Source organism: Gymnoscopelus braueri (assembly GCF_963280865.1).
Source record: "Gymnoscopelus braueri genome assembly, chromosome: 14".
Lineage (NCBI taxonomy): Eukaryota > Metazoa > Chordata > Actinopteri > Myctophiformes > Myctophidae > Gymnoscopelus > Gymnoscopelus braueri.
The window spans coordinates 2,519,836-2,546,913 of NC_137619.1; the positions used below are offsets into that span (position 1 = coordinate 2,519,836).

General features: G+C 42.9%; 2 protein-coding genes across 2 annotated transcripts in view; one reads left to right on the forward strand and one right to left on the reverse strand.

The window, feature by feature from the left end:
* Positions 1–27,078, reverse strand: part of antxr1d (ANTXR cell adhesion molecule 1d) — a 63,960-nt gene that overhangs the window by 11,543 nt on the left and 25,339 nt on the right. Inside the window, 8 exon segments of the mRNA XM_080449978.1 lie at positions 1,970–2,050; positions 2,727–2,891; positions 5,323–5,421; positions 5,536–5,574; positions 6,255–6,350; positions 8,128–8,206; positions 25,710–25,779; positions 26,402–26,500. Of these exon segments, the coding sequence (XP_080306104.1) occupies positions 1,970–2,050; positions 2,727–2,891; positions 5,323–5,421; positions 5,536–5,574; positions 6,255–6,350; positions 8,128–8,206; positions 25,710–25,779; positions 26,402–26,500 (728 nt within the window).
* LOC308099967 (kelch domain-containing protein 3-like) lies at positions 16,631–17,737 on the forward strand (the record flags this gene model as incomplete). The annotated part of the gene is made up of 1 exon (XM_080448869.1): positions 16,631–17,737. One exon carries the CDS (start codon positions 16,631–16,633, stop codon positions 17,735–17,737), a length of 1,107 nt encoding a protein of 368 aa, XP_080304995.1.

Here is a 27,078-nt window from a genome sequence, read left to right on the forward strand (position 1 = left end):
CTGCTGCTTTCATGTGAGATAAAGACAGAAAGAACAAATGCTTCCTTATCCATGCGGATACAGACAGTCCAGCGCTTTGGTAAACTGATTTGCACTTAAAAAAGCTTTTACATTGATGATGTCAAATGTCAGAAGACTCTGTGTTAACTTTTTTTTGATTTTGTATTCATGCCTGTTTATTTTCAACATGTAACATGTAGTTGTAATGACTGCTTCTTAATTCAACCCTATATGTGACTCAGCACGAAACAGGGCTAGGCTTTTTGCATTTCAGTTTTTTCATGTCACATGAAAGCAGGGAATCATAACTACAAATTGAATTGGTTATTCAGTGTGACCCACCGGTTTTGGAAATATGGCTTATATAGTGATGTCTTGCAGAGATACAGAGATTTGAGCAAACAGCCTCAAAAGAGAATAATGTCAGTCAAGTCAACTAACTGACCTGTCTCTCAACCAAGTTTTGAGGCTATCATACAAAAGAACACACTAGGAGAACATTTCAACACATCACAGATGTGATGGTGTAGTCGTGGACTAAGGCTCAAACTTTCTCCACTGATTTTACATGTTTAAGTCCCAGACCTACTGTAGTTTCTAATGTTGACATATAAACACTTCAGAAGTACTAACACACCTGTTAATGACCAATGAGTAATGGTGTAGTGGTCTAATACCCAGTAGAGAATTTCCATGTTCAAGTCCCAGGCCATCATAGTTAAACCAAACGGTAGAGTGCTTTAAAGTTTTGCCGGCTAAACTACAAAAGAACAACTCAAAAGCATAAAAAGACAAATCCGAGGTAGGACAGGGAAGTTACACAATGCAGCTTTTTGAATGCTGGAGTATTTTAACTTTACTAACTGAAGGCTAACATATAAAATAACTCAGACTCTCACCACAGGGATTCCATGTTCAAGTCCCAGTTCTCCTATAGTTCAATGCTGGAGTACTTACAGGCTAAAATACAAAAGAACAACTCAAAAAACACTTTTGATTTATTTTTTCCTTAATAATTCTGTCTGCTTTGATGACATTGTACATGACAGTACAGTGATGTTTTAAATAACTTGTTTTTTTGTAAGTGCATGAGCCAAATGCCTTTAATTATTTTGGGGTAATGACCCATCACGTTCATGCAATGTCAATGTACAATGTTTCCTGTGTCTGGGTAGCTCAGCTCTTGACTTAAAACCACAAGATCATGGGATCGTATCCTGGAACCGGCAACTCAGCATAATGAGCAATCTGGCTCCCAGCAGTCTACTAACTTTTTCTAACTTTTTTTTGGACAATGCATTGGGCGCTTAGTTAAATATTTCAAAAACTACAAATTATTTATTGTTAAGTAAAAATCTCAAGCATGCATGTTAACACAAAGGTGGAATTTTTAAATCGTGAATCAAGTTCAAAACTAGGTTTAAGTATGAAGGAACAGCGAGGTGCCAAAGTTTTCAGGTGTAAGTTTTAAAGGTTAAATATCTCAAAAACTACAAAACATTTCAAAGTAAAAGGTTCAAGCATGTGTGTCCACAGTAAGCTGAATTATAAAAAGTGTGAATGGAGTTTCTAGGTGAACGTGCATTTGTGAGGCACCAAAATCTTCCATTGACTTCCATTATACTTTTCTGAACTTTTAAAGGGAAATATTTCTAAAACTACAAAACATAAAAAAAATTCATGCACAAGCTCACGTGTCCACACTCCACAGTAAGCTGAACATTTTAAAGTTTGAATGGGGGTTCTAGGTGGAAGAATGTAGGACCAGTAGCGTACCAAAGTTTGTGAGGAGATGTAATAATAACCAGAGGTTCGGGCCGCTACGTGGCCCTCACATCTACGTCGCACCACCGATCCGACCAATATGTCTGAGTGTCGGGGGCTTGGTCAGAGTACCCGTTGTTGTGTTTTGAAGCAGGAATGCGTTGGAATAATGAACAGAGAGGCTGTGCAGGTTGCCATGTCTCACCTGGTCTCCAGGCTGAGGTCTCATCAGGGACACCTGGTCGTATCCTCTCTGGAACAGAGCCCACAGCGCGTCCAGCTTCCCCTGAGGAGAGACAAGACAAAACTCACCACCGGGGCTCAAACATCTTTGAGAAGCATTATATAAACATAAAGATGCCATCGTTTCATAATTACAAACTAAAGCCCAATCTATACTTTGTTGTACAACAGTGTCATTTGCCTATAGCCGATCTACATCGTGACGTGGCGTGTCTGCTGTGAGCTTGTAGAGCGGCTATTGTCAACCTGTCACAATTATTACATAATAAAACAATATTTTGGCATAATCGTCATAATTGCCATGTTAAAAATATTCATATATTTTCAAAAAAAATCCAAAGAAAATTGGAAATAGCAAATCTACAAGTTCAAAACGCGCCGCGACACGTTTTGTACTTGTAGATTGTAGGTTATTTCCACTATTAATTTTTTATTTTATTTATATAAGTATCTATAAGTAATTCAATGTGTATGTTATTTGTGTAACAGTGCAACTTTTGTTTAAGAAGCCTAAAAGCCAATCGGAAATGTAATTATTATTCATGAAGTTGTAATGTTCAACGACAGAAACACAATTAAATCATCAATCGCAATTAATCGTCAAGTAAAATGTCATCATCGTGACAGCTCTAGCCATCAGAAGCCATCTGCTGGGTGAAGCAGTAAAAGTGATGTCCCCCCCCCTCCCCCAGTAAATACTCCCTTTCCTTTCCCCTCACCTGGATGGGAGTGTACCACTTCCTCTGCTGTGGCGCACTGCGGGGGCGTTTCCGCGGTTTGGGCTCGTAAGGCTCAAACTCCTGCTCTGGCATCTTGATGATGGCATTTTTGGGCTTGTCCAGCTTAGCGCCCTCTTCAGTGGAACCCTTCTCCCCCCATCGCACCTAAACAACAACAACACAACAGAAAAGTATGAAACATATTCTACATGTACGCTATTCTGTGAGCTGTAGTGTGTGTGTGTGTGTATGTGAGTGTGAGTGTGTGTGTGTGTGTGGAAAGAAGCAACACAAAAGCAGAGTAAACTAGAATGCTATCTGGCCCTAAACAGAGAATACGCAGTGGCAGAATACCTGATAGTCAGGGGATATTAGCAGAAAGATTTCCAATCTTGGAATAAATTCCTTACCAAAAAAAATCTTCACCAATGTGTTTGTAAAGGTGTCTAGTAACACATCTCACAAAGACTGAAATGCAGTTTCCCTAGGAGAATTTTTGACAGCTGCTGAAAGTTGGGGTACCCACCATTTCCCTGCATTTCCATGCAGGGGAAAAAAGAAATCAAATTTTAATTCTGTTTTAAGTAGCATGTGAGGGGTCAAACTAGGGTGTTTTTATGATTCTGAATCCATTGCAAGCATTTGTTTTGCACCAAAACCACTCCTTGGGCTAAAAACAGCCCAATCTCAATGGGCTTTTTACATAAAAAGTATACCTGGAAAAGGATGGCTATGGCAATTTTTAGCCCAAGGAGTGGTTTTGGTGCAAAACAAATGCTTGCAATGGATTCAGAATCATAAAAACACCCTAGTTTGACCCCTCACATGCTACTTAAAACAGAATTAAAATTAGATTTTTTTTCCCCTGCATGTAAATGCAGGGAAATGGTGGGTACCCCAACTTTCAGCAGCTGTCACAAATTCTCCTAGGGAAACTGCATTTCAGCCTTTGTGAGATGTGTTACTAGACACCTTTACAAACACATTGGTGAAGATTTTTTTTGGTAAGGAATTTATTCCAAGATTTTTTTAATATCCCCTGACTACTGAGCACCGTGACTGACCCAAAACAAAGAAAAATCTTAACTAGGTACAGACTCAGTGAGCACAGTCTTGCGATCGAGAAAGGTCGTCACAGGCAGACCTGTATCCCGAGAGAAGACAGACTATGCACCCACTGCACACAAAATGAAGTGGAAACCGAGCTACACTTCCTAACCGTCTGTCCATTGTACCAAGACATCAGAGACACATACTTCCCACAGATTACAACCACACACGGAGATTTTAAAAACATGACCAATGACAACTCCCATATCTGCTGGGCGAAGTACAACAATGTGCAAACACAGCAGCAAGATTTGTGAGTTGCTGTGATAGGAGAAGGATATCAAACGGAACACAACCACCCTAAAGACTAATCATTGTGTATATTCCGGCACTATACCTGCACCCAGTGATCTTGGTACATAGAAATTGACCTATCGAAGATTCTGACTTTCAAATGTACATATTTTTTGTTTTGATTGTATTTCTGTATTGTTGTATTGTGCTTTCTGCTTTGGCAATGTAAACGTATGTTTTCTCATGCCAATAAAGCCCTTTGAATTGAATTGAATTGTGTGTGTGTGTGTGTGTTCGAGTCCTGCGCGGGCCCAACACTCCAGCCCAAGCCATGGCATGCAGTAGTAGAGGATGAATTAAAACCAAGTTATGTGATCCTGCAGAAAATAATAAATGCCACCAATAACATGCTCACGAATATAAAAAGTAACTCCATTACATAGCAGCATAAGCATGAATAAATCCAAGTTACGTGATCCAGCAGCAAATAAGTAATAAAAAATGTTATGATCTACATATTTCAAACATTATATCCCTCAAAAATCCATTGAATCATGTAGAAATACTTGCATTAAAATGAGCCTTTATATGAGCCTCATTCAGGGTTTATTTTGTGTTGTGAGCGCTGTGCGTCGCATCCACCAACACGTTCTCCCTCCCAAACTCCTCTCCTTTCGTTGTCAATGAGAAATGTTCTATTCAGTAAGTCGGGGCATGCACAGGCATGCAATCATGCGTGTCGACGTGATGCATGTGCATGTGTGCGTGCAAAAAGGCCGGGCCAAAAATCTATGCTAACTGCTCGGGCCGGGCCGAGCCTCGGGTTCCGTGAAGAAAAATAAATAAAATAAAAAATAGTAATCTATTACCCCCCAAAGAATAATTTTCAACTGCCCCTGGCGGCCTAACGGTAATGCCAACGGAAATGGCAGTGTATGTGTTGGATGCAGCTCAAAGTGAACTTTACTCAGGTATCTAGTTTGTTGTCGTCCGTCCTTCCTTAGCCCGTGTTATTAAAGAAAAACGGGCGACAATGGCCAAAACTCAATCAAAAATCTGCGAAAGTGGCCGTTTGTCCATTATCTCTGGAACAGAAGGTCCAATCTACTCAGTTCAAAGCTTGTTGGATGTGTGACTTTGAGGACATTAAGCACATTACGACACATTTCTGGATTAAAGGTATGATAATTGTTCTGGCCGGGCCGAGCCTTGGGCCCATTTTCATGCCCGTTGAGGACTCTGGCGTGCATACCTCCATGCGCTTGATGCCGCCCACTCCTCTTCCTCCGTAGTAGGATGCATCCACTGTGGGCCACTTCTTCTTGGGCATCCCGTCTTCATCATCAGACTCCTGAGAGACGCAGAGACAACCAGGGTTTTACACCAACCATCTCATCTCATGCATTATTATGACACTAATTCTAATCTAAAATCATCTATGAGGTCTGTGTAGTGAGAGACTTACTGGTTCTGGTGGAGGGGGCGGCGGAGGTTCTCTGATCACCTGGATATTAGGGGAAAAGAAAAAAGAAAGCACAATTTTACAATTTTACAAAAACATTATGTTAAAGGGATATTTCACTTTCATATTTGAAAGTGAAATATCCCTTTAAAAACAGCATTTTCTGAATTTGTCTTAAAATGTCAAAGTATTTAAAATAATTAAGCAACTTAAAATAATATAGCAAAAATAGCCGATCTGCAAGCTCACAACGTGTCGGCCCTCGTCGTGCCGCGCTGTGAGCTTGTAGACTATTTGTCGTACAATGAAGTATATAAGGCTTTAAGTGGTTAATATCGCCCCCTGCTTTCTTTGACAAATCGAACCCTGCATTTAAAAAAAATTACTTTAAAGTACTTATTAAAGTATAATTAAAGTTACTCACTTAACTCCAGTTTTAGATAATGAAAGGAAGTCTAATGATGTGTTAATGTGCACTTCAATAAACCAAAAAAAAAAACAAGTAATAAGAATCACAAACACCCCCCCCCCCCCCCCGCCCCCACCCCTTCAAATATATGACTTCTAGCCCACCTCCAGATGTTCTCTGAACTCTGTGGGGTGCTCTACCCCCCCACTCCCACCCCCCCCCCCCCCCCCCTCGATAAACACTAATTTATCACAAACTGACAGAGGAGTCGTTCACAAGTAGCACCATTACAGTGTAAACACTGAACACTCACCACAGTGCAGCACAGAGGCCAGAACCACCACATGAGGACCATGGCCAACACCAAGAACAGTACCAGCAGGGAGATCAGCACAATGGTGCCATCGAACTACACACACACACACACACACACACACACACACACACACACACACACACACACACACACACATAGGGATAAAGATTAAACAAAAACACAGCAGAGAGGGGAGTGGGGGGGTAAAAACTTTGCAGATAAAAGACAAAGGCGTTCTCTGTGTGTGTGTGTGTGTGTGTGTGTGTGTGTGTGTGTGTGTGTGTGTGTGTGTGTGTGTGTGTGTGTGTGAGCGAGAGGAAAACAGTGTCAGAGAAAAGAGAACGTACTCACAGTCTCCTCTGAGGACAGACAGAACAGAGGAGACCCTTAGAGAGGACATAGCGGACAAGAAGAGACGGCTACAAGAACCAAACACAAACAAGAGAGGGAAGTAAAGAGGAGTTTGAAAGAACACTGGTCAGATCAGACGACACATTATGTGTTAAAATAGCAGATGTACAAGCTCGTGGCACGGCACGAAATGACGCGATGTGAGCTTGTAGATCTGCTATTTTTGAGTAGCTAACATATAAATGGATAAAGTGGTTAAAATGCTTGTGATGGAGTATTAAGACGTTTTCCCAGTAATAGCTGTAATTTTCGCCAGAAACAGACTGTTTCAAATATAAGTGACTGACTATCATAAACGATACAGAGCCTCCTCCCTGACAATATCGCAGAGACAGTTTGTTTATTTTTGGACCACAATTCTTATATGAGACGATTTTAAGATGACCCAATGTTATTCTCCATAGAGACATGACTTTACGACCCAGGGGATGAACCAGTGACGTCTGGACTTCTGTACTCTATGTCTGATTTATACATGGTTATTGCGCTGCTGTAGCCTGGTAAACCCTCCCTCCGGAAATCTCATTTCCATTTGATTTCAGGAGTGAGTCTGGCCTGATCCGCCTTTCTGCAATATTGGCTGTGCTGGAGTTGGGCGGGAGTAATACCGTTGACTGACAACCCCTTCAGCCAATGATAATTTTTCCCCTTCAGCCAATCAGCAGTTCACCAGTCTTAATGTGACGCAACGGGACTTTTGAGACAGCCATGCCCAAAATGGGTTGCCTTATTCGGATACATGGGTGTCACTGCCCGCCCCTACCGGTTCTCTAAATTTTTATTTTTAAATAGGCTTTGTCATGATTAATTGACCACATATATGAAGTTAAACAACTAAATTCTATCCAAACGATATCTTATAAGTAAATTCCGTGCCTCAAAATAGAAGTTAGAGAGCTTTTTGAAGTAAAAAAATAGCGGAGAATATAGCGGACAAGAAAAAGATGGCTGCCGTTCGTGTTTTGGGCTCACTCGAATTCGCCACCTGATTGGCCAACGTAAGCTGTCAATCACAGAACAATGAGCGACGACGCTGATAGGCTCGTCCGTTTGGCGTACACAGCCAATATTGCAGAAAGGCGGATCAGGCCAGACTCACTCCAGGAATCAAATAGAAATGAGATTTCCGGAGGGAGGGTTTACCAGGCTAGCGCTGCTGTCGTGCCCTCCGGAAATAGCCAATCTATAAGCTCTCAAGGCGGTGCTCTGCAAACGCGTTGTGAGCTTGTAGATCGGCTATTTTCGGCACGCGACAGCGCCGCGTAACTAAGAATGACTGTATGTAGTAGAGAGAGAGTCTGGTTGAACTACATGTGCTACGGTTAGTATAGTGTGAGGATTCATGCCATGCAGTGATGATGCATTGTGTGTACACACATCATACAATGAATGAACAATGTGTGTGTGTGTGTGTGTGTGTGTGTGTGTGTGTGTGTGTGTGTGTGTATTTTATACTCACACATTCAGTGGTGGTGATGTGAACAGAGCTGGTGATGTAAGATAGGCCTTCGTTCATGCTGACCTGCAGGTAGATCACCCTACACACACACACACACACACACACACACACACACACACACACACACACACACACACACACACACACACACACACACACACACACACACACACACACACACACACACACACACACACACACACACACACACACACACACAAGTTTGCATTGAACACACACTAACACAGGGTATTTCAAACTTCTTCATGCCATGGCCCCCCAAATCTTGACGTTCATTAGGCCATGGACCCCCATACGAAAAGATGTTTTCACTTCAATTAAATTAAAGGGTTAGTTCACAAAAAAAAACTTGAACTTGAATTCATGGATAGTTTTTAGTTTTTGTCTCATTCCTAAGACAATAATTTGATGACCGGCAGCGGTTCCAGTAGGAGACACAAAGGAGACTCTATAGCCCCCTTTCTATTGCAGCTTAAGCACCACACCACACTACACCACACCACACCACACCACACCGCATCAAAATATCTACCTTTTCCATTACACAAAAGTACCCCCTCTCAAATCCACAGGTATGATTAGCAGACTGCGGTCATTGACACTCATTTGTAATGTAAACATAGATGGAGGTCATTGCTTTTTGTCTAACAATGTAATGTAAATGAGTGGCCAACTGTCCTGTATACAAATGCAAATCACCTGTGCTCGTGAGGATGAACCAAATGGATCCTTATAACTGTGATTATAATACAATATAAATTATAATGTATTACAACTATGCTAATTATAATACACTATAATGCATTATAACTGATTATAATACAATATAAATTATTATAATTTATTACAACTATGATATTTAGAACACACTATAATAGATTACAACTGTGATCATAATACACTATAAAGTAGTATAATGTTTTACATATGATAATTATAACACACTATAATAGATTACAACTGTGATCATAATACACTATAAAGTAATATAATGTTTTACAACTATGATAATCATAATACACTATAATAGATTATAACTGTGATTATAATACACTATAAATTATTATAATGTTTTACAACTATGATAATTATAACACACTAGAATAGATTTTAACTGTGATTATAATAATATATAAAGTATTATAATGTTTTACAACTATATCCTGTTCTAAATAAAAAGTCGGTGAGTGATCAGTCATTATGAAGTGTTTGGCCCCGCTTGGCCTAGCTCAGACCTACCCAGGTCTGGGTACTTTTTAGGCACCAGTTTAGTACCACTTACACACCACTCTACCCACTTCATTGTAGTGGAAACCGAGGCACAAGTGGACGGTGTGGTGTGGGGTAGGGTGAGGCCATGCATATGGAAAGCCGCCTTTTGTGTCTCCTACTCGAACCGCTGCCGGTCATCAACACACACACAACCCACAAAACAACAAGTGAACCATAATACTGACATGATACTGACATGATACTGACATGATACTGACATGATACTGACCATAATACTGACATGATACTGACCAGATACTGACCATGATACTGACATGATACTGACCATGATACTGACATGATACTGACCATGATACTGACCATGATACTGACATGATACTGACATGATACTGACCATGATACTGACCATGATACTGACCATGATACTGACATGATACTGACCATGATACTGACCATGATACTGACATGATACTGACATGATGCTGACCATGATGCTGACCATGATGCTGACCATGATACTGACATGATACTGACATGATACTGACCATGATGCTGACCATGATGCTGACATGATACTGACCATGATACTGACCATGATACTGACCATGATACTGACATGATACTGACATGATACTGACATGATACTGACCATGATACTGACCATGATACTGACATGTTACTGTCATGATACTGACATGATACTGACCATGATACTGACATGATACTGACCATGATACTGACATGATACTGACCATGATACTGACCATGATACTGACATGATACTGACATGATACTGACCATGATACTGACATGATACCGTCATGATACTGACCATGATACTGACATGATACTGACATGATACTGACATGATACTGACCATGATACTGACATGATACCGTCATGATACTGACCATGATACTGACCATGATGCTGACCATGATGCTGACATGCTACTGACATGATACCGACATGATACTGACCATGATACTGACCATGATACTGACCATGATACTGACATGATACTGACATGATACTGACCATGATACTGACCATGATACTGACCATGATACTGACATGATACTGACATGATACTGACATGATACTGACCATGATACTGACATGATACTGACCATGATGCTGACATGATGATACTGACCATGATACTGACCATGATACTGACATGATACTGACCATGATACTGACATGATACTGACCATGATACTGACCATGATACTGACCATGATACTGACATGATACTGACCATGATACTGACCATGATACTGACCATGATACTGACATGATACTGACCATGATACTGACATGATACTGACATGATACTGACCATGATACTGACCATGATACTGACATGATACTGACATGATACTGACATGATACTGACCATGATACTGACCATGATACTGACATGATACTGACATGATACTGACCATGATACTGACATGATACTGACCATGATACTGACATGATACTGACATGTTACTAACATGATACTGACCATGATACTGACCATGATACTGACATGTTACTAACATGATACTGACATGATACTGACCATGATACTGACCATGATACTGACATGATACTGACCATGATACTGACATGATACTGACCATGATACTGACATGATACTGACCATGTTTTGGTATCTGTAGCTTGCCCCCCATCCAGTTATTACACTGGCCCGGGTACTGACCATGATACTGATATTTTAATGACGATGGTTTTCAGCGCCACATTTCTCAACACCAGATCATTATTATGCTGTGACTGGCAAAATGAGAGCCATTGTGTTTGTGTTGCTGACTGTACAAGAATGCACACGGTAGTCAAATTCCTAAATGTACTGTAACTGTACTCTGTCCTTACTTGCCCTCTTAGAAATACAGACAAACACAATCTTGCTGTGGAGATTTTTTCATGGGCAGTTTTGTGCAGATCTGGCAAAAACACACACACACACACACACACACAGACGCGCACACACACACGCATACACACGCCTGGTTCACGCCAAACACCTCTGGGAGCCAAGAACTTTCTAAAGAGGCCGGGGAGTTCTCCACCCTCAGAAGGAATCTCTCGTGTTTGGATCTGACCCAAACCTCTAATGTGGAAACCATAGACAACCCAATGACTTCCTCCTCCCTGCTCTCATGTTAAAGCGCCGTTATCTCCATCCTACCATACCGTACACAAGTTAGGAAGATGACAAGATAGCAGATAGCAAAACATTAGCACGCTCACGCGCGCCGCACAGAGGAGTTATGGGACGAAGGACAAGAAGGCTGAGAAGGGAGGGAGTGTTGACTCAAGAGATTATACAAACATTGTTTAACCGTTTGAGTCCTATTTCACGACGGCTATACCAAAATAGCCAATCGACAAGTTCACAACACTTTGCCCCCACGTCCACGACGTGCTGTGAGCTTGTAGATCGGCTATTTTTGAATAGTTCAAACATCTTGAAAATTTGACTTATTTTTTTTTATTTATCAGAAAACAATTTAAAATGCTTTTCAAAATTAAGAAAAACTTTTAAATAAGGATTTTCGAAATACTTTTACTTAACAAAACCCAACCCAATTGAGGAGTGGGGGGGGGGCAGTCTAGGTTTTGGACAGAGAGAACAGAGGAAGGATTTCTTTGCTGTGGTTGTGCTCTGAGGGAATGGGGGGGCGGGGGGACACAAAGGGGGGGCATTGAAGTCTGGCTTCAGATTTGAGGAGGAGGAGGAGGAGGGGGGGAGGGGGAGGGGGGGTCACTGGAGGGTGATTGGGAAGAAGGGTGAACAAGGAGCTCTGGAGTGAGACCAGAGGAAACAGAGACAGAGGAGAGAGAGGGGGAGGGGTGGGTGGGGGGGTTGGTAGGACCCAGGGTTTTCCTGTTTCACATCCCTTCAGCACGGACCCTCCTCCCATCTGAGACCCCCTCAGATCTCTCTCTCTCTCTCTCTCTGTCTCTCTCTCTCTCTCTCATTTCCTGGAACACACTGACACACTGTTTGGTTTCTCCTTCTCCTCCTCTGTGCTGCTGTGGCTCATAACTCACACTGACACAGTGGTGTGTGTGTGTGTGTGTGTGTGTGTGTGTGTGTGTGCGCGTGTAGGGAGTGGGGACAGGTGGTATACTGTCCACTTCTACTTTTGTCTTTCCCTCCCCTCCCCTCCCCTCTCCTCTCCTCTCCTCTCCTCTCTGGCAGCCATGGGTCACAGTGCTATCAGCTCCCTGCTGACAGAGAGATCTCATCCCCCATCAATCAATCAATCATTCAACCTGCCCACTATATCTGTCTTTGCCCTGTGTGTGTGTGTGTGTGTGTGTGTGTGTGTGTGTGTGTGTGTGTGTGTGTGTGTGTGTGTGTGTGTGTGTGTGTGTGTGTGTGTGTGTGTGTGTGTGTGTGTGTCTTCATCCGGGAGGCTACTGATATAGTCAACATGGATTTGTGTGGCAGCGGCACAGATGACTTCATTATATACGACAAGGGTTGAGTTCAGCTGGGTGTTGGGTGTGGGGGTGTATGGGGTGTATGGGTGGGGTGGGTGGTGGTAGGGGGCTGCAAGTGGGGGTATGGAGCTGAATGATTAGAGTTTTAGGCGACTACACACTCGAGAACTATCTGGACCTCAAAACTATTAACCTGGTGTGCCTATTTTGGGAAAAATGTTTAAAAGTAAAAAATATACCAAATATATCTATGCCCCGTGTTGTGAGCTTGCAAATCTGTTATTTGCATGCGACACCAAGTATAAAATAGGCCTAAAATGGTTAACCACAATGTTACACAAACTAGAATCCATAATCTGTAGTATTTTTTTATTTTTTTTTACTTGGTTGCGCAAAGCTTTGGACAAGTGTTGCTTTAAATACATGCATGTTGTTCTTGTGGAGTGAAAGGGTGGTGTGATGAAGTATAAATCACTCTGACTGCCAAAATAGTCTGGTATGTTTAGCACATTGACAACGATGTGTATAAACACTTGAAGGCTATAGCATCCCTATTACCATCGTCATAATAAGCTAACGTTCGTAAAATTGGTGAACATTCGTCGGGAAGTTCACAACGCATCACATTGTAGATCGGCTATTATCGCAGACTTGGTGCAGGGGGGTGAAGCAAAGGGGCCGCGAGTATAGACCCTGGGACTCTGGTCAACGAAGTATATCGTCTCTGTCCGTATATAGCGACGTAGGCATACATAGCTACATAGCTACATACATACATACATACCTACATACATAGCTACATACATACATACATACATACATACATACATACATACATACATACATACATACATACATACATACATACATACATACATACATACATACATACATACATACATACATACATACATACATACATACATACATACATACATACACACACACACACACATACATACATAAGCCTACATACAAATCGTCTCTGTCGTCATGTCCAAAACTGTTATTTTCAGGATTCTAATTCAAAAGTAGCAGACCCACAAGCTCGCTTGTGGATCTGCTACTTTTGATGCTTTTGAGTGACGTTGTAGTATGATCAAGTAGGGCATTGATTCACCAAAGACCACAAAAAGTTAGAAAATGGAGATAAGAGATTTCTGCCCCGACAGCAAGGATATAGGGTTTAACCCATTAAGACCGGGTATGCATCTGTGTGTCATTTTTAGATATCTTTGGCTATTTTTGAATAGCCAAAGTATAAAATCATGGTTAAAGTGGTTAAAATCTAAAATGACACAGATGCGTTCCCCGGGTCTTAATGGGTTAAGGGGTTTGATTCTGTACCAAATAACACCTGGCGAGCCATGCAGCACGGAGACCCTTCTTCCACTAGGATTTTATTCCTACTGTATTTTTACACTCTGTTGCAATGTAGCACGCAGCTCATCAGCCCTGCCTGGAACCCCTCAGCCGTTCACTATTGATCTGCTCCTTCCCGAGGAGGAGTTCGGGGGGGGGGGGGGAGAGGTGCTGACTCCACTCTAATGGCTTGTTTCCTGTGGGAACTGATCCTTCAGGCACCATTACAGCCTCTAATGATGCTCCCGGTCCAGCGCTGAGGAGAGCTTCAACCTGGTACCTGTAGCCACGGCGGATTCCGTTGCTGTCGAGGCAGAAACCTCTTATCTCCATATTCTAACTTTTTTGTGTTTTTTCACAAATCAACACCCTACTTCAAACGTGGGCAACTGGCGGCCCAGGGGCCACATGCGGCCCCCACCTTCACTTAATTCGGCCCGCAGGTTAATATCAGAATACTGATATATTATTGATTTCAGCTGTTATGATTCCAAACATGCAAACATGACCTGCTTTACTTCAGTCTATATTAGCTTAATGACTAATACTAAAATTCTATTGTCTTTTTTATGTCCAATGTATTTGTATTTAAGTTCATAAAGTTAACATAAGTATAACTAAATGCATTTGAAAATAAATTTAAAAAATGCTTTTCAGGATTCCAACTCAAAAATAGCAAAAAAAAATCTGGATTCCAATTCAAAAATAGCAAAAATAGCAGATCTGGCGGCTTGTAGATCGGCTATTTTTGCTACTTTTGTGTGACATGTGAATGCCGAAAAAAGTAAAAATACGGAGAGATAGTATAGACGCAATGTGTCCCTCTGGAGTGAGTGTGGAAATATAGTGGCCCTCTCCATCATCAAAGTTGCATCACCCCTGACCTACTTGATCATACTACAGCGTCACACAAAAAACATCAAAAGTAGCAGATCTACAATCCACTTGTAGATCTGCTACTTTTGCTGTTTTTTTATTCTAATCCTGAAAAGTAACAGTTTTGGACACGTGAGGTTTCCACCCGACAGAGACGATTTGTATGTAATGTAGCTACAGTATGTATGTATTCTTCTGCCTACACATACGTCATGTCCTAGAATGAGCCAATAGGGGAAGGGGATCAACGTCACGTGATTCCCTTCTTTGACGGCAAAAACTTGAATGTGCGTCTCAAAGAATATGATTATTAGCAGAATCGCAGAAAGTTTAGAATATGTGGCGGTCCCGTTTACATTTTTCACAAGATCGGTGGTTGTTGCAATGACCTGCACTACAATACTTCACCATATGTTGCGCTATGATGAAATAAACCCATAAAATGTAACAATGTGTGCGTTCCGTAATGCAGTTCCAATGGTGAAAGCTGTGTTATTTCACCCGGTGAAGGAATGGCGGATTCGGCCACGCCCCGAAATACCCGTAAGGACCTTAAGTCCTCGGCGATACGTAAGTTAGCTTGATTTGTTTTGGTTCATCACAAAAAAAGAATGTTCCCTCATTCAGGACAGCCGTAGCTGAGAGACCGTCTGGGAATTAGAAGGTTGCCGGTTTGACCTTCGGCACGCCCAGTCTACGTGTCGAAGTGTCCCTGAGCAAGACACTTAACCTCTAGTCTAACAGCCCCTCTGCGTGCTCATCTTAGCCATTTGAACAGCCAACAGCTGGGTGAAGCTGTGAAAGCAGTTTGCCTCCAATGATTCGGTCGGCGCTAGCTTGCCACCATTGGTGTGTGAATGTGGGAAAAGTGGGGACGCTGGCGTCGACTGTTCGCCGCTCCACCTCCCAATGCCCCCCCCTGTATGAATGAATGGACCATTGTAAAGCGCTTTGAGTAAGTTTGAGTACTTAGAAAAGCGCCATATAAATGCAATTCATTATTATTGACGTCTATAGACGTCATTTCAAATCCAACGCTTCACTGCCATTAATCTCTCAAGAACAGATTCAGAGCTGCGCTACTGAATCTGTCGGTAGTCCCGTTCAGAACGTGTCAGCCTACAAGTGGGCGTGCCTTCAGATCAGGCAGCGCTTTACCCAATCAAATGTAGTGGGCGGGATTTACATCTGTGCCCACTGGAAACAAACCCAAACTCATTTAACTATAGCGTCCTCTGAACCACGGAAAGTTAGTAACATTTTAAGAGAGAAATGTGTGCAGATAAAAACACCTGCACAAATCAGTGTTGTTCCACATGCATGACATCTGTTTGTGTTGTGAGTGACATCAGATCAGAGCTTTGTCAGCCTATATAAGCTGTTGCAGACATCTAGAGAGATCGAGAGGAATACTCAGGGATTATTTGTTTAAGACAGAGACAGAGACACTGATACAAAGACGTTGACAGAGAGACACACAGAGACAAAGAAGAGACAGACGTAGACAGAGTGAGACACAAAGGAAGAAAAGAGAGATACAGAGATAGAGATGCTGTGCTGGTCGGTGCCTCTGAAAAGAGGACCACAGACACATAACTTCTTTGGTTGTGCTGCTGGGCCAGTGGAGGACAAGGTGTATTCCTTTGGAGGGTTCTATAACAGGCTGACCTACAACAAGGATCAGATTGATGTGCACGTCTTCAACACAGTGACTTTGTGCTGGATGACGTTGCCCCCAGTGACAACTGGAAGAGGAGAATGTTCCCTTGATGTTCCCTCCATGCGCTACGGACACACAGCTGTACTGATAGAAGATATCATCTATATCTGGGGAGGGATGGTGAATTGTGAGATAAAAGATGACAACAACGGGTTTACCATCACGGGAGACAGTGACAACGTTCTTTATGCATTTGATGTCGACGCCCACAGATGGTTCAAGCCTAAGGTTTCTGGAACTGTTCCAGAGGCGAGGTCCGGCCACTCAGCCTGTGTCTTGGAGAAGGTCATGTTTATCCATGGAGGATACAACCAGCTGACTGGATACTATAATGACATCTACAAGTTGGACACCACCACAATGGTCTGGTCTTTAATTAACATCAGAGGCCTTCCATCACCCGCTTCATATAGTCACTCTGCCACCATCATCGGGACAAAGATGTTTGTATTTGGGGGATATGGGCACCAGGACAAGAACATCAGAGTGTTTGACACAGAGACCAACTGCTGGCTGACCACACCTTCTGCACAGCTTCTTCCAGAACAACGTCAAGGTCATGCAGCCTTTGTCTACAATGGAGAACTGTACATATATGGTGGATACAACTACGATCTGAGACGGAGGTTCAATGATCTGTGGAAATTTGATTCCAAGACCTTCTCCTGGAGGAAGGTTGAGCCCGAGGGGAAAGGCCCAGATTTCGGGGGTAACATGTGCTGTTGCATGGTGGGAGATCGTATCATCCTCTTTGAAACAATACTCATCTTATATATCTTACATGTAAGTCCTAGTCTGAAGACGTTATGTAAGCTAGCAGTTCTTCAGAACGGTTTGGAGCAGTCAGGACTTCCACACAACATCAGGTGGGAACTTGCAGCCATGACAACAGAAGGACGAAAACGTAAAAGAAAGACTAAGTGCAAAATAGAATGAAAAAGTGCAAAATAAAAAAATGATGTTCCAGTGGATGTTGATGATCGTAGAGAAGATGACACCGAGTGGCCTGGACTTCCTAAACTTAAGTCCTAGTTTTAACTCTTTCATTGCCAGACTTATTTATGGCTGCGTGCACCCACTGCCGATTTTCTTACCTTTTGAAGTAGTCACAGAATATTTATCTACAGTATGATGGATCCCCTTATGGTTGCTAATCACGGAGGGTTTCACTGTGCTTCCGCAAAAAAAAGAAAGTGTCATGGCGACCTCCCGTTCGCTTGTTACACGCCGTTGAAAATAGCATGTCTCGCCAAAAATACAAAGTAAATCCGAGATACAGGATTTTTAAGTAATAGAATACAAAATAAAAAATAGTAGAACTATAGATCTAGATCTAGATCTAGATCTAAGATGCTTACAGCTCGATCCTAACTCGGCCTCGGCCGATTACGGTTGCCATCATCTTGTGATCTGTTGTCTCAGCTAAGAATGGGGGGGAACTATTATTATTATTTGTTTGAGCTTTGTTTTCCGATAGGGAGGTTAGTATTTGTATTTTGCTTTCTTTCGTGGGTAGGTAAGAGGTTTGTTTGCTAGTTTTGTTCTGTTGTAACTATTCCTCCGCCCCTGGCGAGTTTTGTAACCACTTTGAAGAATAAAAAGAAAAGATCGAAAAAGCAAACTGTTTGGACGGCGGTTCTTGGGAGTTGGGAAGGGCGGTCTTCCACATCATATGTTGCGTCTCGGTTCCCCTAGGCCCGGGCGTAACACCTTGCGTGTGACATTTTTTTCCACTGGGGGTCGGCCACAGATCCTGTTTGTCTACACACACGTACCGACCATGGATCATACTGGATCAAAATTTCTGTGACCAGTTGAAAAGGTTAAAAAACACGGAAAACGCTGGCAGTGGGTGAGTTTATTAATGTATATGTCACAGTTGGAATTGGAAAGGTATGCTTGTTTTTAGACGCGGGGCTTCGCCGCAAGGCGGAACAGGGTTTTTTACGCGAGGAGGAGGAGGAGGAGGAGGAGGCGGCGCGAGGCGGGGTTTTGATGCGAGGCAGCGGGAGGAGGAGGAGGAGGAGGCGCGAGGCGGGGCTTTCATGCGGGGCTTTTGTTGTTCCCCCCCACATAGCAACCCGGAAGTTACGCTAGGGGACCGCTGAACACGCGTTCACACGCACACGTGATAATAGTTATTGTCTGTGACGGAGGCGTGCCGACTCAGCAGAGCTTGAGGCCGAGGAGGCGCGCCCGAGTGCCTCCAGGCGCGAGTGCCCGCGCCGACCGGCCAATGGTCTGCAAGTTGAATCAGCGCTGTCCGAGTTATAAACCGATAGGGGGAGAATAGATCTTTTCATGGGTTACTATCCACGACACACATGTGTGCCGTGTGCATGTGTGTGCGCATGCGTACGTGCGCATGTGTGTGTGGTGGGGGGCTCTAGTCTAGTGTGGCTTGCATTGCCCTCTAGTGTTGGTTCTACAGAATTGCCATGGGGGGGGTGAAAACGAACGCTCCTTTTTCAATTTCCCTGGTTTTCCAATTTCCCTGTAACATATATACTCTGGCAGTGAAAGAGTTAATGATCACTTAATGATTGTGTTGTGGCTTGGAACAAACAGTATATTTTATGTTCCTATTCATCACTATCACAATGCAAAGTCATTTTTTAAGGTTATAAAGAAAAATATCCTATGTTTTTGTTTTAATTATATATATATATATTTTTTTACTAAATTTTATCCCACGTTTTAATTGTTTTAATTATATTAACTAGATGTGAGACATCTAGGCCCGATCCGAGGTTGGTCCATGCTCAGAGTCCCAAACTCATCATCGTCCCAAAACATTTCGACCGTCATCCCTTTTAAATAGTAAATTTCCTCCTCAGGACGGCTGGTCTAGTCACTCTGCACACACGTCATGCAAAGTCCGGCCCCTCTGGCCTCTCCTCTCGGCTCCTCTCCTCTCCTCTCCTCCCTCCCCGCTTTGCTTTGCGGCCCTAACCTCTAGTCCCAACCTCCCAAACCTCCCAAATCATAGAATCAATCAAGCCGAGAGTCATAGCCATAGCTCTGATCAACAGTCTGTGGCGGGTCTTGGAGGCATGTGGAGTGATCCTGTGCTTGCGAATCCTTGACGAACTTTCAGAGCTTTTGTCAATTATAGTAGTAAGATAAGATAAGATGTTATATTATCAGAATCGTAGTGATTTGTTAATTATTTGGGGGCCCACTTGCAATATCCTCACAGCCCACAGGTTTAGAATCACTGTTCTGGTCTGTTTTTTTCAGTTTTTTTCTCCTTCATTTGCTTTTTTTTACGGCTGCCGGTTCCTGATGTTTAGTCAGATTTCCAAGCTCCAGACGTCTTAAAACTAGGCCTTAAGTCTAGGAAGTCCAGGCCACTCGGTGTCATCTTCTCTACGATCATCAACATCCACTGGAACATTTATTTTGAATTTTTTCATTCTATTTTCTTGTCTTTCTTTTACGTTTTCCTCCTTCTGTTGTCATGGCTGCCAGTTCCCACCTGATGTTGTGTGGGAGTCCTGACTGCTCCAGACCAAGCTGAATAACTGCTAGCTTACATAACGTCTTCAGACTAGGACTTACATGTAAGATATGTAAGATGAGATCTGTTCCAAAGAGGATGATACGATCTCCCACCATGCAACAGCACATGTTACCCACATCTGGGCCTTTCCCCTTGGGCTCAACCTTCTTCCAGGAGAAGGTCTTGGAATCTAATTTCCACAGATCATTTAACTCCCGTCTCAGATCAGAGTTGTATCCACCATGTATGTACAGTTCTCCATTGTAGACAAAGGCTGCATGACTCTGACGTTGTTCTGGAAGAAGCTGTGCAGAAGGTGTGCTCAGCCAACAGTTGGTCTCTGTGTCAAACACTCTGATGTTGTTGTCCTGGTGCCCTAGGCCCCCAAATACAAACATCTTTGTCCCGATGATGGTGGCAGAGTGAAGTGATGAAACAGGAGGTGGAGTGCCTCTGGTGTTAATTAAAGACCAGATCATTGTGGTGGTGTCAAACTTGTAGATGTCATTAGTGAGTTCAGTCAGCTGGTTGCATCCTCCATGGATAAACATGACCTTCTCCAAGACACAGGCTGAGTGGCGGGACCTCGCCTCTGGAACAGTTCCGGAAATCTTCGGCTTGAACCATCTGTGGGCGTCGACATCAAATGCATAAAGAACGTTGTCACTGTCTCCCGTGATGATAAACCAGTTGCTGTGATCTTTTATCTCACAATTCAGCGTCCCACCCCAGATATAGATGATATCTTCTATCAGTACAGCTGTGTGTCTGTAGCGCATGGAGGGAACATCAAGAAAACATTCTCCTCTTCCAGTTGTCACTGGGGGAAACGTCATCCAGCACAATGTCACTGTGTTGAAGACGTGCACATCAATCTGATCCTTGTTGTAGGCCAGCCTGTTTTCGAACCCTCCAAAGGAATACACCTTGTCCTCCACTGGCCCAGCAGCACAACCATAGAAGTGGTCTGTCTGTGGTCCTCTTTTCAGAGGCACCGACCAGCACAGCTTCTCTATCTCTGTATCTCTCTTTTCTTCCTTTGTGTCTCACTCTGTCCACGTCTGTCTCTTCTCTGTGTGTCTCTCTGTCAACGTATCTGTATCAGTGTCTCTGTCTCTGCCTTAATCAAATAATCTCTCAATATTCCTCTCGATCTCTCTAGATGTCTGCAACAGCTCATATAGGCTGACAAAGCTCTGATCTGATGTCACTCACAACACAAACTGATGTCATGCGTGTGTTATAACACTGATTTGTGCAGGTGTTTTAATCTGCACACATTTCTCTCTTAAGACGTCTGGAGCTTGGGAATCTGATCAGGAACTGGCAGCCGTGAAAAAAGCAAATGAAGGAGAAAAAAATCACACCCAGTGTGAAGTAGCGCATGGAGGTGTGGTCACAGTGGTCATCACAGTGATGGAAGTTCACTTTGTAAGTGTAAAGTAATATTGTGGACCAACCATTGTACACCCCTAACTTAAAAAAAAACATAAATGTGTTTTTTTGTGTGCATAGTCCTATTTATAGGGCTATGCACATGTGTAATGTTTCACTAGCCAATCACAGTCCTGAATAGACTGTGATTGGCCAATCACAGTGCAGGGTTAGGGGGGTACACTGGTGGCCAATCACAGCGCAGGGTTGGGGGGGGTGCAGATGTCCAAACCTCACATATAGGGGCGGTTTCACCGCCCAAACAAAAAGGAGAGAAAAAAACAGACCAAAACAGTGATTCTCAACCTGTAGTGGAGTAGAAGTAAAGGTATTGAAAAAAAGAAAAATTGTAACCGCGATCTTCCATTCTTCTTAGTTATCCCCAGTTGAATATAGCTTGTTTTCACAAAAAACGCAATCTGGGAAAAGTAATCAGAGATAAATGTATTTTTATAAATCTGATAACGTTAGATTTTTTTTAGATCACGTGATTTCCGGGTGTATTCTTCTCCGGGAGTCCTAGGATCAGTCACAGGTTGCGGAAGAGCGCCCTCTATCGTAATGTCTATGAATTGAATACCAAGGCCCTCATTGGAAACGAGACCGCAAGGACTTTCATGAACGGACCTGTTAGACAAAGTATTTTACACAAACAGATGTCATGTATGTGGAACAACACTGAAGGAAAAACAGCGCCCTCTGCTGTTTTTTACTTCTGAATTTGACTCTGGTGGTAGCTCCCAATAGAACGTGGGTACAGGAAATAGGCCTGTTTGGTCTGCCCTCAGCCCTCCTCTTCCGGTGGTGCGCCTATGTTTTCATTAACACTAACACCATTTCTCCCACGGAACATGGATCGTTTTGGTTATAAGCCCACTTGTTTCTATGATGGAAGAACAAGTTAAGATTATTTTTGGGGGCATTTATCACTTTATTTAGATAGGAGGGTGAAGGTCTGTCTGGAGCTATTTATCTCGCAAACCAGTAGGCCAAAGAGTATTTAACTTACAGTTTATAATGGAAGTCAATGGGGCTGCGATTGCACTGAAACCTTGCCCAAATTTGGAGCCATACAATATAGAAAATGATATATTATAGACCGCTGACGTCATAGATGACACAGGATGACTGGCGTCACAGGTCGATGTCACCCATGAAGTCCCAGATCCACACAGGAGCAAAACGCCATTTCTACAGCGTATCCCGGTGATCCACATGATTCCCTACAATCACTGAGTGAAAAAAACCTAAATGTGACAAACAGACAGAAACAAACAGACACTCTTGCAGCCACAGTCAGTGTTGCCAGATTCTGTGAGAGAAACAAGCAACCAGGTCTAGGAAAACCAGCCCAAAAGAAGCGACTATGGGCCACACTTTAACATATACATCAGCTATTTGAAAATAGCAGATCTACAAGCTCACAAAGCGTCGCGATGCGACGCGTTGTGAGCTTGTAGATCGGCTATTTTCAAATAAAATCTTGCAGGGAAATTATAATAAGCAGATCTGGCAACCCTGGCCACAGTGCGGATAAACCCAAATTCCTCCCCTGTCAACATCGCCGGGAGAGAGAGAGGCAACGACCGAGTGGTTCTCAAACGGATCCCTGAAATCCCAGTGACAGCAACAAGACAGATGATGACTGGGAGGTGTCTGAGGCCGCCAGGCTGGAGTTTATAATTATGCACAGGCAGCAGGAGGGACAGCCACCGAGGGCCTGAAGCCGTGGCCCCGGCCTCGCGGCCGCCTGCAGCATCGCTGTCTGTCTGTCCTGCACCGAAAAAAATAAAACATCTGCTCTGAGTCACCCGGAGCCCAGCTGTACACCCTCTGAGGGAACTTCTCACTGCCCTCACTTACCTCACTCACACTTAAGTCCCATTTATACGGCATCGTGCGGCGGTGTGGCGCGCCGAAAATAACCGATCTGTAAGCTCACAACGGGTCGCATGGCGACGCGTTGTGAGCTTGTAGATCGGCTATTTTCGGCGCGGGACACCATTGTGCGACAGAGAATAAATCACTCTCTACCAGAGTGTCAGACATACTCTATGGTGCAGTCCACATCATATCACTCCACACACACACACACACACACACACACACACACACACACACACACACACACACACACACACACACACACACACACACACACACACACACACACACACACACACACACACACACACACACACACACACACACACACACACACACACACACACACACACACACAGGCTTTTGTGAAGGACTTTCTTTCTCCAGGAGGCTCTCATTAAGCTATGTTCCTAGGCTTCCGTCTTGTTGTCCTCCTTGTGACTGGTGTCTGGCTTCGTTAGCGGTGACAAACACTGATTGATCACAGACACTCGTTGACTTTGGCCCTCAGTTGTTTCAAGGGCAAACCCTTCAAACCGTCTCTCTCTCTCTCTCTCTCTCTCTCTCAAACACCCAAACTTGTTGTGTGTGCGCAGCCAGTTGGCAAAGAACACTGTACTGATGGAGGTGCGGGGGGAAAAGTTGGCAGCTTTAAATGGACGGTTAAACTGGGTGTCAAAGGTTAAGGCTTGGAGTCACACTCCCTGTGCAATTGAAAAATCCATGGTAAAACGAGTCTACAAATCCAGTGTCGAGGCTGTGACTTTCATCTGTGACTGTCTGTGTATTACGTGACTTTCGTGTCGTTTCTTTTCATTTCTACAGTTGAACTATAACGGAAAGACAAGATAAACTGCGTTTTGACCTTCATGCAATGCCTAGTGTCAACCAGTAGTGGTCCTACCCGACCACATGATCTCACTTTCTCAATAGAAGAGCAGATAGACCAACTACAACCACTGCAGAGATGTGCTAGTTATATTCTGCCACCATTTATTCTCTAAAAATAAGCAAAACATTTAAGATAGCTAAGCTATAGTTACTGTTCAGATTTGGGCTGCCAGTCTGAACATAGCCTCAGTAACGGCATAGCTACAATGAAGCTATGTACCTAATGAGTTGGTAATGTGTCTGAGGACATGTTATGACACTGAGGGATTGAATAAAACATACACAAACACACTACAAATGGATGGAGATTCTCTCTTTGATGTGAAGGACAAAATGCACTCAAAACTCATCTGCAAAAGTAACGATGTACCGTCCTTTTGTCAAACTACCCAGCTAAACAAAACAGCTTAATTACATCATTCTGAAATCCACAATCTAGAGCGATTTACAAGTGCAAATCAGAGCAAGCAGAGTAAGCATGAACCCTAGTCAACAAGCACAGGGTAAATAGTCACGTAAGTAGAGTGCAATGTAGCACCTCAAAGAAACTACAATATAAGGTAGACATCAAATCTAGCATCTGTCTAAGCAATATGATCTAAATAACATTATTAAAGGTTTCATGACATGAAATTTCTTCTTCTTTTTATTTTTTTTTACCAATTACACCCAAAACAACTGAACAGTGTATTTTCTGTGGTTTTCTGAATAATTAGCCTCAGAAAAGTGCTGTGATTGACTTTGATGTCATAGTCCATTAATCCCGCCCCATGCTGGTTTTGTAAATCAGCATGTCATGAAACCTTTAACATCTGTGGTCAGGCAAAAACTGTGGTCAAGCAAAAACTGTGGTCAAGCAAAAACTGTGGTCAAGCAAAAACTGTGGTCAAGCAAAAACTGTGGTCAAGCAAAAACTGTGGTCAAGCAAAAACGAAAAAAGGAAAAGAATCTAAACAACAAAAACGTATGAACAAGTAACCAACATCTGCATAGTAACTAGCATCTATCTATGGTGACAAGAAGGGATAGGAGAGAGGAGAGAGGAGTGCTAGTGTGAAGTGGAGTCTGAAGTGCTGACTTTTCAGACTGCGGTAGAAAATTGGGGAGTGAGTCTGGCAGTTCTGTCTGCAAAGGGGAGTTTAGTTTGTATTTGACAGTGAAGGACCACAATTGAAGTGTAACTGTACTGTAGCTTACCTCCCTACTTCCTCTATGACAGGAGCGGTGCAAAGCAGGAAGGTGTCTTCTATTCCCACCGGCCTCTCATCTGCAAAGGAAACCAGTCATTCATGAAGTCTGCTGCCAAAACACAGCCACCATCCATACTGTATACAGTCATAAACCCACATTAAGATCTGGCCCTTCAAGGGCCTTGTGAGGGTAATTCCATTCCCATGGTTAATGCTATAATAGGAGGCATCTGATTCTATCACATTATTTGTCACATTTTTTACAATAAGTGATGATCACATTTGCATATTTTCTAATGACTTATAGGGGTCATGGCCTCAGAGAGCGTTTTTTTTTTCATGGGGGATTTCTGTCATGCATTTATATATGGTCTCTGTTGTGGTGGAAACCTCATAATGTCCAAAACTATTACTTTTCAGTAGTAGCAGATCTACAAGCTCAAGCTGGTAGATCTGCTACCTTTGATACATTTGTGTGACACTGTAGTATGGTCAAGTAGGGCACCAACATATGGTGTGTGTGTGTGTGTGTGTGTGTGTGTGTGTGTGTGTGTGTGTGTGTGTGTGTGTGTGTGTGTGTGTGTGTGTGTGTGTGTGTGTGTGTGTGTGTGTGTGTGTGCTCACCCAGAGTGTGTGTGTGTGTGTGTGTGTGTGTGTGTGTGTGTGTGTGTGTGTGTGTGTGTGTGTGTGTGCGCTCACCCAGAGTGTGTGTGTCATTGAGCTTGAAGCTGCAGAGGACCTGGTCTGTGTTCCTGGCGTGGAGGAAGCCGTTCCCTCTGACCACCACCTGGAAACTCTCTGAAGGATGAAAGACATAGAAATGGTCTTTTTTATGCGACTCATTCGACCAAAAATATATTTGTGTCATGATTACTATCAAACAGAACCCAAACATTACGAGGTGATAAAGCAATGAAATATTTATTCGGAACGAAGGTCAAATTTTCTGAGCTTCCACGCCCGAATAAAGTCATCAACCTGTATGAGCGAGAGGCATCGACTACAAATAGATTTGTAAGTGTTATACATTTTCATATCAGTTACTTCCTGTCAAACCCCCTGTGCGTAAAGACCATAATACTAAATGTTGCACCCTTAATTGGATTTATTTTCCTGAAACATGTTAATTTAAGTTCAAGCTTGATTTAAGAAGATATTGAAATAGGAAAAATGTGCTGTCCGTGTTTCCAGATCTAATCTCTCAAATTTCTTGTGCACACTGCAGGCTAAGTAGACCAGCTCCCTGCATCACATATTTACACACTTCACTTACATTTCATAATGGAAGTAAATTTGGTCGGGATTGACATGAAACCTTGCCCAAATATCCAGTCAAATGTCATAAAAACAAATTTGGTCAGTGATTCTCAACCTTT